The sequence below is a fragment of the Kogia breviceps genome, chromosome 5, assembly GCF_026419965.1.
Source record: "Kogia breviceps isolate mKogBre1 chromosome 5, mKogBre1 haplotype 1, whole genome shotgun sequence".
In the NCBI taxonomy this organism is placed as follows: domain Eukaryota; kingdom Metazoa; phylum Chordata; class Mammalia; order Artiodactyla; family Physeteridae; genus Kogia; species Kogia breviceps.
In genome coordinates, this window is record NC_081314.1 from 134,191,060 (window position 1) to 134,209,147 (window position 18,088).

The following is an 18,088-nucleotide window of genomic DNA, read 5'->3' on the forward strand; positions in this document are numbered from 1 at the left end:
GTTGAAAGCTAGTGTTTTCCTCATAGGGTGTTTTTGCATATTTGCTACTTGTAGTCTTGAGCTTTTCCTTTGTAAGTAGTTTATTTCTGTGTTTTCAAAAAAAAAACTCAAGGGAATGTTTACTTTGCATGACAGTAAAACACTGTGCTAAGCACTGGGGTGCAGTAGGCCTCAAAACAAACATGGCCTTTGCCCTCAAAGAACTTTCACTTGGGTGGGGGAAACAGGAGAACCAAGTACAGAAACAAATGCCTAGTTACACATAGTGGTAAGTAGTGGTGGTGGTAGAGTAGCTACTTCATATTGGGTGCTTGGGAGAATGACTTTCTGAGGTGATGAATCAGCTCAGAACTGAAGTATTTATGAACCAGTTAGAGTGGGGGGAAGAGCATGATGTTACTTTTTGTTTGACAGTCGCTATAAAAGTTGCAGTGTTGATAGTGATTTTCTGTTTTGGTAGAATAGGCACTTAAAAAACATTTGAATGAATTGGTTTGCCTTTAAATGATTTTCCCTTTCTTTTCCATCCTACATTCCAGAATTTGTCACAAACACCCGTGCTTAGAGAACTACTAAAAGAAGTAAAAATGTCTGGAACAATTGTAAAAATTGAACCACCTGATTTGGCATTAACAGTACGTACTTTAAAATTTTCTTTTATTCAGTACTTTTCCTCTCTGAATAGCAGCATTTTAAATTATTTTAAAGAATTGATGCTAATTTTCACCTCTTTTGTTTATTTGGTTTTAAGCTACCAAGTTAAGGATTTTCAGGCTAATGGAAATTTATAAGGGGCCTTTACATTTGTTTGCTCTGTGTATGCCATGTACTGCTGTGCTGAGTGTTTGGCTTCCTTCTTGGGAATGCTGTTGATGTTTGTGAAGCCCTAGGCATGCCTTCTTATTTTTAACATCTTTTCAGGTGACTTAAATGCTATAGAGCCAAATGAATTTTACCTTATCCCTTTTTATTATTTACATTTTGCTTTGGCTCTTTCAGTTCCTAGGTAGTAAGTTCCTGATAATCTAAAACAGTAGAACTGAATTCTTTATCAAAGTCTGTGAACAGAAGCCTTCTCCATCTTTTGATGTACATTTTGAGAATTTAATTGGGACAGCTCTGTCAGGAACATAGGAATATAGGTTGACTAGTTACATTTTGATAAAATAAATGATTCCAAAATTTGACTGAAGAAAGGAATTTTTATTCCCATATTCAGGAACCCTTAGAAATAAACCTTGAGCCTCCAGGCCCTCTTACTTTAGCCATGAGCCAGTTCCTTAATGAGATGCAAGAGACCAAAAAGGGAATCGTGACACCTAGAGAACTCTTTTCTCAGGTCTGTAAAAAGTGAGTATCTGTTTTGCTTGTGCTTTCAGTGCATCAGTAGGATACTGGGAAATAATATGAAAAAATTATTAACTTTAGAGTTAATTCAGTAGATATATTAAAGCATGGTTTATTTCATTTGGATTAAAGAATATGTACTTTGTATGAAAATTAAATCTACTAAGGATGTTGTTGGACTAAACAAACTTTTGAGAAACTAGAACACTCCCAAGATTTGGGATATGATCCTGAGATTTTATAAAAAATAGTTTCATTTTAGTAGACTCACCATTGTTTTTCTTTCTTTTTCTTTTTCTTTTTTCTGTAGAGCAGTGCGATTTAAAGGCTATCAGCAGCAAGACAGCCAGGAGCTGCTTCGCTATTTATTGGATGGAATGAGAGCAGAAGAACATCAAGTTAGCATATTTTGACCAGTGTATTTTATAATCGGATCTTTATTAACTTCTTTGTCATTTGATGTCTTAAGAACTATTAGAGCAATGAAAACTAGTTGAGGCCATTATATTAAAAAATTTTTTTTCTTCACCAGCCTTTTCAACCAGTATATTTTAATGATTAGAATGAATGAAGGGAGTTAGAAATGAGTCTCCTTTTCATAATGCTCTACTTTGCTTGATGTTTACAGCGTTATTGTTCTTTAAGGGTTCTATTGTACTAGCCTATACCAGGAGAGCTATAAGGTACTGGAAAATGTGTCTCCCCCAAACGATTTCCCGGTGGAAACACATCCTTACTCTTAATTCTGAGTGTGATTTAACACTGCTTTTTGAATCTAGGAAGTATTTTTATTTTGTAAGAGTCAGGGAACATTTGTTGTATTTAAAATTTTTTGTTAATTACCAGGATGTAAAGTAATTTGAGGGGATGTGAATATAATTAATAATAGTAATAGCACAGTGATAACATCTAATATTTATGTTGCTCTTATTTTTTGTCAAGCACTGTTCTCAGTATTTTGTAAGCATTACCTTAGTCCTCACAACCATTCTGTGAGTCATTTTCTCACTTCATAGATTGTGCACTTCGTAGAGAAGTTCAGTGCCTGGTTCAAGGTCATCCAGTAGTGATGGAGCTGGGCTTTGAGCACTGGAGTTTGTCCCTGTAGCTCCCATTATCCACTCTGCTTCTAGGACATGGTATTTCAGTGAACTTTTCAAAGGAGGTTGGCATGTTCTGAAAAGCTTTGGTTTGAATAGGTTAAAATCTTGAAATGATAAGATGATGCCTTTGCTCAGGGGTTAGTGATTGTTTTTTTAAGTATAATTCTTTTTAGCTCCTGGAATTAATTTTGAACATGTGATTTTAGAAATATTAATTTTTATTCAGTAAGTTTGGGGAGCTAATTAATTCTTGATCACTTTCTTGACTTGATTACATACTTTTTAAGGAAAATAACTATAAAATTTAATGGTATATATATCTATTTTATTACTTTTAGAGAGTGAGTAAAGGAATTCTTAAAGCATTTGGTAATTCTACTGAAAAATTGGACGAAGAACTAAAAAATAAAGTTAAAGGTAATGTCTGAATTTTTGAACTAAAGCACTATAGTTGAATTCCTCTGTACTTTAGGACAAGATTGCTAGCACATGTATTTCAAATCCACAGTTATTAATAATTTATATTATTTATATTATTATCCACAGTTATTATAATTTCTCTTTATCTTTGTTGATTTAAAACAATTAGTACTCCAAAGGTAAATACTTTTAGAAAAATTTAACTTCTGGTGTATTCTTTTTATGCAATATTATGGTGAAATTTATAAACATAGAGCTAAGATGACATCACAATTTTATTTTTCAAAAAGTTAGACTTCATTTATTTATTTATTTGGCCACGCCGCCTGGCTTGTGGGATCTTAGTCGGAACGGCTAGTTCTCTGACTAGGGATTGAACCCAGGCCGGCAGTGAAGTGCCTCGTCCTAACCACTGGACCACCAGGGAACTCCCTCAAAAGCCTCGACTTTAATTCACAGTGATTGTCTTTGAGAGTTGTCAGCTGGTTTATTAATCATGGAGACAACTTTATTCTTATTACGTGACGTTTAAAGATTTAGAAAAGGTCTGTCCAGTAGAACTTTCTGTGATGACAGAGCGCTCCCGTCTCTCCGCTGTCCGATACAGCAGCCACGTGTGGCTACTGAACCTTTGAAATGTGACTGGTGCAACTAAGGAGCTAAATTTTATTTTCATTTAATTTTAACTAATTTAAATTTAAGTGGCCCCAGTGACTAGCAGCTACTGTATTGTAAAGCACAGTTCAGAATCAACACAGAGCAACTGTTTACCTCCTTGGTGCTGGCCTGGCCAGCAACAGAGAGAGAATCAAGCCTGTTTGCACTGTCTGTCATAAAATGTGTTTCTGTATAAATGACACCTGTCATTTGAATAAGGCCTACACATTTCATGTAATTAGAAAGTTGGACTACTAGGTAGTAAAATTATGTCACCTTATGCTAAACTTATCAAGGTTATTTCTGGGAACATAGAAAAATAAAAGGAGGATTTTGTCTGAAATATTCTCCTGAGGGCTTTTTGTTTTTGTTTTAAGTGGAGTTCACAAAGCAAGTTACTCCCACACTTGGTGCCAGTGTTAGAATGATAGAGCCGGAAGCGAGCTAAAATGGCATTCTGTCTGTAGCTCGATCTGCTTGTTTTACTAGGTAAGATACTGATAGGAAGTCTCACTGACTCGCAAAATTTATTTTCCACTGACTAGATCTTGGGTAAGAACTTTTTTTTTCTTTTTCACAAGATGTGATTATGTTAAAATGTGTTATGCTTAGAAGTGGAGTATATGCTGCTGACCGTAGCATAAAAATAAAATTGTGGTAATTATGAATAGAGAAAAACCAGTCAATAGTATAGGAAATTAAAATTAAATTTTAGGGTTAGATAGGTAAGTAAGTAGTTTTGATTTATTTCATTAATTATATAAGGATAATGGTAGATTTTTTCCCCTTATAGACTATGAAAAGAAAAAATCAGTGCCAAGTTTTGTGGACCGAGTATTTGGTGGTGAACTCACTAGTACAATCATGTGTGATGAATGCAGAACTGTAAGTAGATGTAGTGCAGACTGGATTTATGCATTAATATTAATAGTGTACAGTTTATCAGTTGTTTCTTTCAAAAACAGAAATGTCTAGTTAGTTTTATAAGATACTCTTTTTGAACCGTCCAAGTATACATAGTGTTTGGCTGGAACTGTGGGCGCTCCTTATATCAGGACGAAGTTATGTAATATTTTAATTGACTTCCCCCAACCCAGAGTCCTCAACACTGTGTAATTTTTCATTTCATTTTCCTAAGCCTTTATTTTAAAATTTAGCACCCCCCCCCGCCCCATGATTTTACTATATAATGTTTAAAGTGAATCTTTTCCTCCTTTTTACGTTTTCTTTTTTGGTTGGTTAAGGTCTCCTTGGTTCATGAATCGTTCCTTGATTTGTCTCTACCGGTTTTAGACGATCAGGTAAGACTATTGCATTTATTTTATTTACATAGATTTTTTTCTTTCCTGTGCTAGATTTATGGGGGAGGGCTTGCTACCTTTTCCAAGCTGTACATTACTAGGCCAAGCATGGGGAAATTTTTCTTAGTGTATATGAGAGAAGAATTTTAAAGATTTGAAAAGAGAATGGGATAAATATGTATATATTTTTAAAGAGTGTATCTAGAATTATTTATAGATAATTGATTAGTTTACATATTGGGAAATGTTTACTTCATATAAATTACTATTTATTTTCATTATTTAAGATTAACCACAAATCCCTTACAGACTTAAGTTTATAAATGTTAAGAGTATCTCAGTTTTAAGCCATATTAATTTAGTTCCTATCAAGTAGTCGTAGGAAAAAGAGAACATATTATGAGTATTGGATAAATCATTATTCAACTTAATATGAATTGGGGGTCCCTTTAAATCACTGTTACTTAGTGATTAAAGTCTTATTAAACTTACTCTGTTTTTTCTTTCTTTAAAACTGTCATTTGCATGCAAAGAAAGAAGAATAAAAAGGAATACCTGTAGTGGGACATGTAAATCACTTACCAACGGAAAGTGCATTTAGAAATAGACGTAATTACAGCATGATACAGCATGTGTCTAATACAACTCATTAAATTCCTTTCTATTACACTCATATGTTAAGTTGCCTTTTTTACTGTTTTATTTGTTTGTTTGCTTGTTTTCTCAGTATATGAAGATTGCTTTCTGGTGTTTGAGATGAATGAATTTTGTCCTGGACATGTTTCCAGACATTGTGAAAAATAAATCTGTTGTAAAATAGGAGTAGAAAACTATTTAGGTAACATGAAATCTCTTCACCAACAATAGTAAAGTTTTATTTTTGGCCCATATTCTCTCCATATTTTAAGAGTGGTAAGAAAAGTATAAATGATAAAAATCTGAAAAAGACCATGGATGATGAAGATAAAGAAAGTGAGGAAGAAAAAGATAATGACAGTTACATAAAGGAGAGAAATGATATTCCTTCAGGAACAAGTAAGCACTTACAGAAAAAAGCAAAGAAGCAAGCCAAAAAGCAAGCCAAGGTGGGTAATTAGGAGGAAAACCATACTTTTCTCATTCTAATTTTTTGAGCTATTGAGTTTAAAGTCTGAGTGACATTGGTAGACATGTCTGTTATTTTATGTACAGCACTTTCATTGGGCAGTTACAGAATTAGCTCATTTAGTATTCTCTGCAGTGAAGTTTCTCTGAGTATATGTGAAGAAAATGTGCTTTTTAAAAAAATTCTGCATTACTTGTGACAACTTTAAAAAAAACTTTAGTTCATTTTCAATAATTTTTTGAGTTGCTAATACACTGACATTCAAAAAATTTTAAATATATAATATAAATGTGTACAATAAAAGTCTCCCTCCTTGTATGACATAGATACAACTTTCATTAGTTTCTTATGTGTCCTCTAGGTTTTTTTGAAAAATATGATCAAGTACAATACAAATATGTAGTCTTGTTTTTCACTCCTTTTAAAAATTATGCACAGTGTTCTGGACCTTGCTTTTTGTTTGTTTCTACTTAGATTGTTGGAGATCTTTTACATTTCAGGACACAAAGATTCCTTTTTAACAGCTGCATGGTATTCTATTTTAGTAGTAAACATACTATTAAATATAGTATAACAGATGTACTATAGTTCATCTAACCGTTTCTCTTTTGACTTAGGTGTATGAACACCTGTAGTCTTTGGCTATGATGGCCAGTGCTGCTGTGAATCACCCTATACGTACGTCCTCGCTAGGGCACATTTTGAGAAGAGGGATTGTATTTGTGGTTTGATAAATTAATTGCCCTCCACAAGAGTTGTACCAATTTATGTTCCCACCAGCAACATATGAGGCTTGCTGTTTCTCCTTATCCTTGACAGCAGAATATTATCAAACTTTTAGATTTCTGCCAGTCTGATAGATGGAAAATAGTATCTCAGTAGTTTTTCCATTTATTTTAATGTAAGAAGTTAAGCATGTTTTTATGTTTAATGTTTGTATTTCCTTTCCTTTGAAGTATTTGCTTATATCCTTTCACCATTTTTCTTTCATATGTACTATTTTTTTTTTTTTAAATTGAAGTATAGGTGATTTACAATGTTTCCAGTGTACAGCAAAGTGATTCAGTTATACATGTATATTTACATATTCTTTTTAAATGGACATTTTAAAGCACTTGTTTCATTCACAAAAGTAGACAGAAATAAATAGAATAACATCAGTGACATCTTTCATTAAATATACTGTATTATGGTTTTCACTAATTACCATTAATCTTCTAAATAGTAATGTTCCCAGAAATGGAAGAATATAATAATAATAATTTCTAAAATCACTCCATTTGTTGATTTTCAGTACATTTTTCTATTGATCCCTGGAAAATAATGAATAGCTTTTCTGATACATGTAAGTGCACAATGAAAACATTTTAAAAAGCCAGCTATACAGGTAATGTAAATCTAGCTCCTAATATCTAGAAATAGGAAGTATATAATACCAATGAGCAGTTTGGATTTTTTTTGCAAGGTTCAGGAATACAAATGAGCGCCGAGCCTGACAGGTTCACTCAGCTCTAAAGTCATAAGTTAAAGACTGAGCACAGTATTTGCAATTGACTTTGGATGTCAATCAACACAGACAAGCAAAAGGATGTTAAAAAAAAAAAAAAACCTTCTCTGGTGCTTCTCATTGTCTCCTCTATATCTTCTGGGGATAATAATGACACTGGTTTCTCTTTATTACTTTTTCTATGTGTGGATTCATGTCCTCCTTTTGTGCTTCTCTCAAGAACTTTCAGCTTCTCCTGCTAGTGTTAGAGGGTCTCCTGCAGAGGCCGGGGGTGGCTCTGTTTCATGGTGGGGACAAGAACACTGGCAGCAGAAGTTCTGGGAAGTACTCCTTGGTGTGAGCCCTCCCAGAGGCTCCATGTGTACTATTTTTAACTGAAGCATATCAGAAAGTTTTTGTGTCCAGAGCCCTATGTCCTGCCCTTCAGCTTTCTGGTATTATGAATTAGCCTCACAGGGACTGTCCTTTTAGTGACAACTCAACATGCTGACCCCTTGAGTCTTTAGGCATTCCATTAACAGAAATCTGGATAAAATGCAGCCCCACCCCCCGCCCGCCCCACAATTGGACATAAGCAGCAAATGGCAAAGAAGGTGATTTAAGTGGGTAGCGTGTTTTGCTGTCCTCTGTGTATGTGGCTTCCTTGTCTCTCTAGATTGGGGCCGTTTGTTTCCCAGAATGCTTTCCTCTGTTCCTTGGCCCATCCTTGTTCTTTTTTTTTTTTTTTTTTTTGCGGTATGCGGGCCTCTCACTGTTGTGGCCTCTCCCATTGCGGAGCACAGGCTCCGGACGCTCAGGCTCAGCGGCCATGGCTCACGGGCCCAGCCGCATGTGGGATCTTCCCGGACCGGGGCACGAACCCATGTCCCCTGCATCGGCAGGCGGACTCTCAACCATTGCGCACGCCACCAGGGAAGTCCCCCCCCCCATCCTTTAATTGTTGGTTTGCTTTTATACATCCTTGAGTTTTCAGTTTATTTTTACCTTTTAAGTGAAACCTTCATCTGGTCATTGTAACTCACATGGATATATCCCTTCCTAGTGTGTGTGTAGACACTCGTCCCCTGCTTTAATTCATGGCTGCTTGGGTTCAACAGCCTTACTGCTCTGTCTGGATCAGAGACCACGTCTTGCACATTTTTATTTGCCCCCGTGTGACAATTTTTTGATGATTGGTGATGTTTTATCCCTGCTTTCAATCAAAGAACTTTTCTTTTAAATTTATGTATTTAATTTATTTATTTTTGGCTGCGTTGGGTCTTCCTTGCTGTACGTGGGCTGTCTCTAGTTGCAGTGAGCGGGAGCTAGGCTACTCTTCGTTGCGGTGCACGGGCTTTTCATTGTGGTGACTTCTCTTGTTGCAGAGTGCAGGCTCTAGGCGTGTAGGCTTCAGTAGTTGTGGCATGTGGGCTCAGTAATTGTGGCTCGCAGGCTCTAGAGCACAGGCTTAGTTGCTCCACGGCATGTGGGATCTTTCCGGACCAGGGCTCGAACCTGTGTCCTGTGCATTGGCAGGTGGATTCTTAACCGCTGCGCCACCAGGGAAGCCCCAAAGAACTTTTCTCTATAATTTATTTGATCCCTGATAGTAAAGGAACTTTTAGGGTCGGAATTCTGGGAGTGAACTCTTCCTTATTAACTTATTTATTTTTGATTGATAAACAGGAAAACCTGATGTGATACGTGTATGCTTTTTCTCTTCCTCTTATTGTTGTTGTTGTTTTTTAACGTTTTGTACTTTTTACACAGAACCAACGAAGGCAACAAAAAATTCAAGGAAAAGTTCTTCATTTAAATGATGTCTGTGCCATTGACCATCCTGAAGATAATGAATGTGAAGTTGAAATGTCACTTCAGCAAGAAGTGGATATTAAATCCAACCATATATCACAAGAGGAAGTTATACATGAAGAATATTGTGTTAATCAGAAAGATTTGAATGGCCATGAAAAAATGATAGGAAGTATAACTGACAATCAAAAATCCACAGAGGAAGTAGGTATGAAAAATGTCAACATGGATAACGATCTGGAGGTTTTGGCATCTCCCGCTGAATGTACTAGGAATTTAAATGGTGCCTACATGAAGGAAGGGAGCAGTGGAGAAGTGGACATTTCCAGTGGGTTTAAGAACCTTAACTTGAATGCTGCTCTTCAACCTGACGAAATAAATTTAGAGATTCTGAATGACGATCGTAGTCCCGGGACGAAGGTATATGAGGTTGTAAACGAAGATCCAGAAACTGCTTTCTGTACTCTTGCAAACAGGGAAGCTTTCAGTACTGATGAATGTTCAGTCCAACATTGTTTATATCAGTTCACCCGAAATGAGAAACTTCGAGATGCTAATAAACTGCTTTGTGAAGTGTGCACACGGAGACAGCATAGTGGACCAAAGGCAAATATAAAAGGTATTCAGATTCTTTCACAGAAAGTAAAATTAATGTTTAGGGGTACATTTTGCACTGTATCAGTAGAGTACGACTGTTTTAATTGTACCAGGGTTTGGATGGTGTCAATAAGTTCCCTTTTTCCAAAATACTGTGTAAATATTTTAATAGAAGGGTGGATAAGCAGAACTTTGATGATGTGGCTAGTACTCCGTGGCATCCCAGCGGCAGTTAAAGTGGGGCAGTTTGCTCTCTGACCGCTCCCTGTCGGGAAATCATCCCACTGAGAGGTTATCACAGCAGGCTCCTTAACAGATAGGGGCTGTTTCTTTGTATCCTCCGTTTCCTGTCGTTTGTGATGACCCTCATCTCCCTTGCATCCAGAAAACCACACTTTAATTCTTTAGCGTGCTGAAGTGATACGTGCCCAGTGCAGGGTACTGGGAGGACAGTGCTTTCTTACCATCTTCTTCAAATACAGAACAGAAAGATATTAATAATTCCCCTCCTACCCCTGCCCCCACCTTGTTGGGTTTTTTTTTTTTATCTTGGGTAAGTGGGATAGGGAGGCATCATAGATTCCTAAGGATTCTTACTAGAATTGTTGAAACATTTAAAAAGTCCAGCTTTTTATTTATTTACTTGTTGATACAAAAAGTAAATTGTGTTGATCTTATAGCATTTCTGTTTGCTTTAGAGCCGGCGTAAGTGAACTATGGTTTGCAGGCTAAATTTGGCCTGCTTCTTGTTTTTGAGTGATCTCCGAGCTAAAAATGTTTTTTACAGATGAACATTTGAAAATGATTTTATAGTAGAAAACATGAACTTTGAACCCTAATTGTTACCTCTCAAAAAATGATTCCATTCTTCTTTTCAGTAGACTGCAGTCATACTCAATTATTTTATTTATAGTTTGAATTCTATAAAATTTGTGGAAATTTTCTCTTGTGTATTAATACCTACAAAATATCCTTGATTTTGCCTCTTGGTCCAGAAAGCCTAAAATATTTATTATTTGGTTCTTTCCAGAAAGCTTACTGATCCTTGCTTTAGACGTTTGAAATGATTTTATAGCAGATGTGAATGCTCGAGGTCTCAAATGATCCTCACTGCTAAAATTACTTTCCTTCTGTAGGTGAAAAGAAACATGTTTACACCAATGCTAAGAAGCAGATGCTGATTTCCCTTGCTCCTCCTGTTCTCACTCTTCACTTAAAGAGATTTCAGCAGGTACCCCTTGTTTGTTACCTAAAATTTGTTTTAAATATGTGATACCTGCTTTATTTGTTGTTGTCTCAACATATTACTATGTTTCTTCTGGCTTTCTGTTATTTCTTAATTCTAACTTCAAAGAGGTAGGAAAGTAAAATAATACATGTGTTTATGTTACCACACAAAAGGGGTTTGATGAAGATGCATGTCAAGGTGAAAGAGAAATTTAGGCACAGTCACGCTTCAGTTTTACTAGAACTCATGTTGCTCTTTTTAGATATATTAGCATCTTACCCTAATCTTATTTTCAGGTTTAAAGAAAAAAGACCAGTTTACTAGTTATATCTCACACTCGGGAAATTTAGTGATCTGTGTGGTGTCTTATTTTTACTGACCCTTGATAAAAAGGCATTGGTTGGTACCTTGGCTTTTCATCATTTTGGTGACTCCAATCTTTTTCTGGAAGACTTTTTCCTATGAGCAGTACAAGTTGTAAATTCAGTTCGAGTCCCAAAGTACCTTCGTAGTGTTTTCTCTTCTGTGATTGGTATGAGTTTGACTAATTGGGTGGGGTCTCTATGAACAGTTCACCAATCTTGGTTAGAAAGTGAGGCTGAAAGTGTGTGCTTCACAGAACAGTATTCTGCTGTTGCTGAGTTGTTTTTTTTTTAATGTTTATTTTTTATTTATTTGTTTTATTTTTGGCTGTGTCGGGTCTTAGTTGTGGCACACGGGCCCTGTAGTTGTGGCACACAGGCTCAGTAGTTGTGGCATGCGGACTTAGTTGCCCTGTGGCTTATGGGATCCTAGTTCCCCGACCAGGAATGGAACCTGCGTCCCCTGCATTAGAAGGCAGATTCTTAACCACTGGACCACCAGGGAAGTACCTGCTATTGCTGAGTTTTAAGCACTCAAAACCCCTTGTCTAATCTGGCTTTTCCAGGTGTCAGCAGAAACATTGAGAGTTTTCTTATAGGAGCAGCTATCTCAATGTGTTGGACTGTGTGTGTGTGTGTGTGTGTGTGTGTGTGTGTGTGTGTGTGGCACTTAGCAAAAACAAATCAACTGGAAATCAATTAGTAGTCAGGGAGATAGAGTCTTCTAAGCAGATTGAACTAGGGCTAGATGTTAGTGTTCTTCTGGGCATTGGGGTGGGACTACAGTTTACTTAACATGTGCAGCTTTTCCAGGAAGAGAACTTAATCTATTATCCTTCTTTTATAGGCTGGTTTTAACCTACGCAAAGTAAACAGACACATAAAATTTCCAGAAATCTTAGATTTGGCTCCTTTTTGTACCCTTAAATGTAAGGTAGGTGGAACTTGCCTTTTTGGGAAAGTCCTTTAAAGGGAAATCATAGCTTATTACCAGATACTCCAACAGCAACTCACATATGTATGAAGTTGATAGGAACTACTGAGTAGACTGGGTCTTTGATCTTTGTACCTTTATAATGTCAAGATCTGTGATGAATCATGTTGAACATTAGGTGGTTATTTCAGTTCAACATTGTTTTGAACCCCCATTATTGTGGCAGGCGTCTTGGGAGCTGAGGGCATATAACTAAAGATGAGCAGATACATTAATGGATCATCTCAGTTTAATATGGTTGAGTGCTAAGATTGGTATACACAGAGCAGGGGTGATACGCACTTAACCCAGCATGGTGGTGGTTCAGGGGAGGCTCTGGAGGCTCTGCCTCAACCGCTACTTCAAGGAGTAAGACTTCGTGTGATGAATCAAGAGGAAGCACGTTTTCCAGGCAGGGGGGAACAGCCGGAGCGAAGGCAGAGCAGTGTCAAGTGGCACGGTGGGCGCCGGGGACTGTCTGTACAAGCAGGTCTAGAGCTTACAGTTCAAGGTCTTGGGAACATTAGGAGATGAAGCCAGAGAAGTGAGAGAGGAATGAGGTTTTGGAAGATTATCATGATGAGAAACCGGGGCTTTTTTATTATTAGGTATGCGGTGGGGAGCCACTGAAGAACTTAAAGCAACAGGGTGACACAGCCAGGTCTGTATATTACATAGGTTACTTGCTGAAGCAGTGGAGGCTGGATTTTAGGAGGACAAGATTAGAGGCAGGGAAGTTAGGAGGCTGTTAATTCAGTCAGTAGATGATGACAGCTTAAACTAGGGCTGGAGATGGGGAGATGGAAGGAACATTTCAGGAGGTAAAATCAACAAGACTTTTGATCTCTTGCCTCTGGAAGATGAGGCAGCGGCCTTTAAATGGATGCGGAGGGTGCCACAGAAGGAGTTGAGTGTGAGTCCCAGGGCCTGATTTGAGTGTCTGGGCAGTTGGAAGTGCCACAAATTGAGGTAAGAAATACAGGAAGAAGAGCAGGTTGGGAGGTGGAGAAAGGAATAATAATAAGTTCAGTTTGGGAAACACTGAGTTTCAGATAGTTTTGAGATATTCACGTGGCTATGTTTAGAAAACATTTGGATGTACCTGTCTGAGGGCCAGAATAGAGGGGTTAGGGCTGGAGATACGGATTCGGAAGTCAATACATAGGTGGTGGTTAAAACTATGAGAGGATAGGATCCCTTGTGTAAACAAGGAGAGAGAAAGAAGAGATGCTTAATGACAGAACTCTGGCGAGCGTCGGAGTGTAAGAGGTGTAGGTGGAAGAAGACACCACTGAGGATATCAGCCAATCTCCATGTTGAAGAATTTGGAGAATAAAAGAAGCTACACTGTTGTTCTTTATTCAGATTTTAAATACTTCAGTGTAAACATATTAAGTCTTTATGTGCAAAACTTGAAATGATGGAAATTCCCCCTTCCTCTCTCCCAATTTAAAATTCTCCAAGAAAGGTGTTTCAGACGTGGTGGGTAGAGTGAATTGTCATTATTTTTATGTTACTACCATAGGCCAGGGCCACTTTTGCTGGTATATGCATACTTCAGATATTTTGGGTTCCGTTCCAGACCACAATAAAGCAGACATTGCAATAAAGCAAGTCACATGAATTTCTTGGTTTCACAGTGCATATAAAAGCTATGCTTACACTGTATTACAACCTGTTAACTGTGATAGCATTGTCTAAAAAAACAATGTACATCTTAGTTAAAAAATACTTTATTGCTAAAAAATGCTAACCGTCATCTCAGCCTTCAGTGAGTTGTAATCTTTAGCTGGTGGAGGGTTTGAAATATTTTGAGAATTACCTGACACCGAGACACCAGGTGAGCAAACGCTATTAAAAAAAATGGCACCGATAGACTTGTTCAGTGCAGGATTGCCGCAGACCTTCAATTGATTAAAAAACGCAGTCTCTGTGAAGCACAATAAAGCAAAGTACAATAAAATAAGATATGCCTGTACATAGAAATAGCTCTGGTTGGATTAGTTTTGAATACAGGGTCATCAAGAATCCATCTTTTGCCTAAAATGCCATTGTCCTGTGTTCAGGTTTCAAGGAAAGGATTAAGTGGCCTCAGTGTCAGAATATCAGAAAAAAAAACTAGAAAGTGTTAGACGGTATAGAGGTCATGGTAAATTTTTTAAGAAGTGTTGGTAACTTCAGTAGGTTGAGAAATGAATGAGAATACTGGAGATAGAGCATATAGCTACGTTAGAGCGTTTGCTGAAAAGGAAACGTGGTGCATCAATGAAGATTTTTGTTTAATACTAGGAGACTTAATGAGGTTTGTAGGCAAAGAGGAAAATCTAGAAGTAAAAGATACAGAAAAGAGAGATAACTGAGCAAAGATCCTGGAGAAGACCAGAAAGGCTGGGCTAAGGACACGAAGTTGGAGAATCTCTGAACTAAAGGGAGAGACTTGATGTTCCTGCGAGTGGGCAACATGCAGCTGGGTAGGTGGTGTCTCAGTCTTCCTGAAGTGGGAGGTGAGGTCAGCTATAAGGAGAGGCTACGAGAGAGTGGTGAAAGTTTGGTCTAGTTGCTGTGGAGGACATCCATGGAAGAGGCAGCTAACTGAGGACACATTATAAAATTATACGGTCACATTGAGGACCTGGTGAGGCAGAAAGTCATGCATTTTCCAGGCTGCATGGTTACAGAATTCTGTTTCCTAGCAATAGCAGCTGTGTATGGGGTCGGGGAAGGTGCATGGTGGAATTCAGAGTTGGGTTATGTGATGAGCTGGATGTGGTGGGTGTTGAGAGGTTGTCTTTAACAGTGATTATGTAGGGCATGTGAATCACATGGAAATCAGTAGGTGGTGAGGCGGGGTCTGAGACTCTGCCGTCCAGTAAGCGCTCAGGTAATATGATGTTACTGTTCCATTACATTTTGAGAAGTGAAGAGACTTTTTTTGGGAATGAGGCCAAAAGAGGCCTCATAGGCCAGGAGAAAACAAGGGTTGGAGGATCCTGTTAGGTTGACTAGTATAGGTGAGGTGAGAGTTGGAAGAATGGAATTGTAGACTGAGACTAGAAAATTATTAAGATTTTTGAAGTTAAAGGGTTCTGAGTGATGACTGATTGCAGGATGTAGTCCTGGCTGTGGTTAGTTAAAATGGAATGGCAGGGAAAATCCCGTGAGGTTCATTGGACACTGAAATCCCTGAGGAAGCTGACGGGATTTGGGATGACATAATAGACTTCTTTAGCAAATAGGGAGGCAAAGCTTAGAGAGTGTAGTGACAGTACTGTTGAAGGGCAGTGATGCTTGTTCAGGAAGACTTTTTACAAGAGAACGTAAGTGAAGTAGTTTTCTGCAAGTGGCCCCCAGCTGGAACACCTTTCCCTGTTGCTGACCAGCCCTACAGCACATATGATCTTAAAATAAGCAGCCTCCATGTCAGATGGGGAAAGTGAGCTCCTGAGAGGTTGCATGTCCTTCTCACCAAATCTGCAGGGGGTATTTGAAAATGTTAAGGGGTGGTCTTGGGTGTGACCTAAATGATATCCTCTTGCTGTTAAACGGCTTACATTTTGGGCTGGAAATAGGATGATGAGTTGTTGAGGTATTTTGGAATGATCTGATCCCAGACTCCTAAAGCAGCTTTGGCAAGTTCAGTTATTTAAGTATCTGGGCCAGGAAACTGATTATAGCAGGTAGACCCTGGTTTACGGTTCTTCCAGCAGGGCAAGAGCAATGGCAACTTTCTAGTAAAAACATAAGCGTGATACCACTCAGTAGAGGCTGAGAAAAGGGAGGGAGAACAGTCCATTTCAGACTCAGGACTTCTGCATTCTCGAAGGTTAGAGACCTGCATAGTTTACAAGTTGTCTTGCTGATGGCATCTGTATAAATGGGACTAGAGCTAACTTTTGATTTCTGTTCACTTTTAAAGAATGTTGCTGAAGAAAATACAAGGGTACTATATTCCTTATATGGAGTCGTTGAACACAGTGGTACCATGAGGTCGGGGCACTACACTGCCTATGCCAAGGCAAGGTCTGCAAACAGTCACCTCTCTAATCTTGTTCTCCACGGTGATATTCTACAGGGTAAGAACGAGGTCTTACAGAATTCTGGTATTCAGCAGTTATTTATGGCAAAACCAAAAAAGGATGAACTTGAATCTTTCCATTTATATATTTTACATTTCCTCCTGACAGATTTTGAAATGGAATCAACCAAAGGACAGTGGTTTCACATCAGCGACACACATGTGCAAGCTGTGCCTACAACTAAAGTACTAAATTCACAGGCTTACCTCCTATTTTATGAGAGAATACTCTAACAATTTCGAAAAGTGCTTTCTCCGGAAACACGTTTATGACTTTTATAATGGCTGTAATAATAAAAAAGTAGACTAACTGTAAGTCATGTTCACTTAAAATTAAATACATGCCAGAAGAAATGAAACACTGAAGGGAAAATACCTAAAAATTTGCAGTGGTTTTGTATTGTCACAGTGGTTTTTATTCCTGCTTCCAGCTTCTGGAAAGGATTCTGAATTACTTAAGTCCTCTGTGCTTATTAATACATCCGGGTGGTGGTTTGCAACACATCAATAAAACGAATTACCCCCAAAACTTGTTTTATTATTTAGAAGATTTTAAGTTGTACTGACATACACTACTAGAAAACATTTAAAAGAAAATGTTTGACTGAAACTTCAAGTGTGTCAGTTAAAGCAAAAAGGTGTTAATTTCATAAGCTTAGGTATTTGACCTTGGTGGTAACATACACAATGCTTCTGATGCCATGCACACTGTGCCTAAGCTGGGGTGTAGGCTGAACTCTGCACTTGTTCTGTGCAACTGTTAATCGACCCAAGGAAGACATTCATTGGAATCCGCTTAATGCCAGCCTCTGCCCAGAAAGTCTGTGAACTGTCCTAATAAATTCCTTTTTTGACCCAAGCCAGCCACTGTTTCCAAGTTGCAAACAACCCTAAGAGCCTTAAGAATACCAAACCTGTCTAAACTTCCTGTAAGGTTCTCTATTAGGATTTCCTTGATGAGTTTATCTAAGACCCAGTCAGCCATACTGCATCCAAATTCCTTTCAAATACCAAAAACAGTATAAAATTTCAGTGTTATTCAAATACCTTACATAACCAAAACATAGAGTAGCACATGTTCTGTAGAACAAGTTAAATTAACTTTTTACTATGGTCTTTGCTGTCTTCAAAACTCCACTGTATAAAAACTGACTTGCTTCATTTATATGGCAGGAGGCATGTTTTCAGCTGCATCACAACTACCTTTGTTCTTTGCTACCAGAATATATGTTTTAAGTCAGCCATTTAACACACCGTTTAATGTTACTGAAGCAAGTCACCTCAGTCTTAGGGATTGTCAGAGCTGTGAAAAAATACAGCTAGTCCAGGGACTGACAGACTTCCTATAGGTAGTAAATGTCTTAGGCCTTGAAGGCCACCTGGTCTCTGTCACAAGCTATCCAACTCTGCCGTTCCCTTGTAGAAAGCAGTCAGTCACAGGCAATATATAAATACCTGATCATGGCTGTGTTGCAATAAAACTGACGTATAAAAACAGGCAGCGGGCCAGATTTATATTGCAAACAGGCCCCTAATAACTTAGGTTGACTTGCCTTAAGTGCCACTGCTCATTTCATAAAAAAGGTTGACACAAAACAGGTCATCCAGATCCAAGAACAGTG

The 18,088-nt window shown here is 37.9% G+C and overlaps 1 protein-coding gene across 10 annotated transcripts in view; it reads left to right on the forward strand.

Annotated features, from left to right (window-relative positions):
* Positions 1 to 17,325, forward strand: part of USP16 (ubiquitin specific peptidase 16) — a 28,182-nt gene extending 10,857 nt beyond the window's left edge. For all 10 annotated transcript variants that reach the window (XM_067034978.1, XM_059065431.2, XM_059065432.2 and 7 more), the window contains 12 exons: positions 540 to 635; positions 1,220 to 1,350; positions 1,658 to 1,745; positions 2,789 to 2,867; positions 4,321 to 4,412; positions 4,772 to 4,828; positions 5,737 to 5,913; positions 9,190 to 9,850; positions 10,965 to 11,059; positions 12,266 to 12,352; positions 16,308 to 16,464; positions 16,576 to 17,325. In XM_067034978.1, the coding sequence (XP_066891079.1) occupies positions 540 to 635; positions 1,220 to 1,350; positions 1,658 to 1,745; positions 2,789 to 2,867; positions 4,321 to 4,412; positions 4,772 to 4,828; positions 5,737 to 5,913; positions 9,190 to 9,850; positions 10,965 to 11,059; positions 12,266 to 12,352; positions 16,308 to 16,464; positions 16,576 to 16,700 (1,845 nt within the window). In that variant the 3' untranslated portion in view covers positions 16,701 to 17,325. The remainder of the gene's footprint in view (positions 1 to 539; positions 636 to 1,219; positions 1,351 to 1,657; positions 1,746 to 2,788; positions 2,868 to 4,320; positions 4,413 to 4,771; positions 4,829 to 5,736; positions 5,914 to 9,189; positions 9,851 to 10,964; positions 11,060 to 12,265; positions 12,353 to 16,307; positions 16,465 to 16,575) is intronic.
* The last annotated feature ends 763 nt before the right edge of the window (positions 17,326 to 18,088 follow it).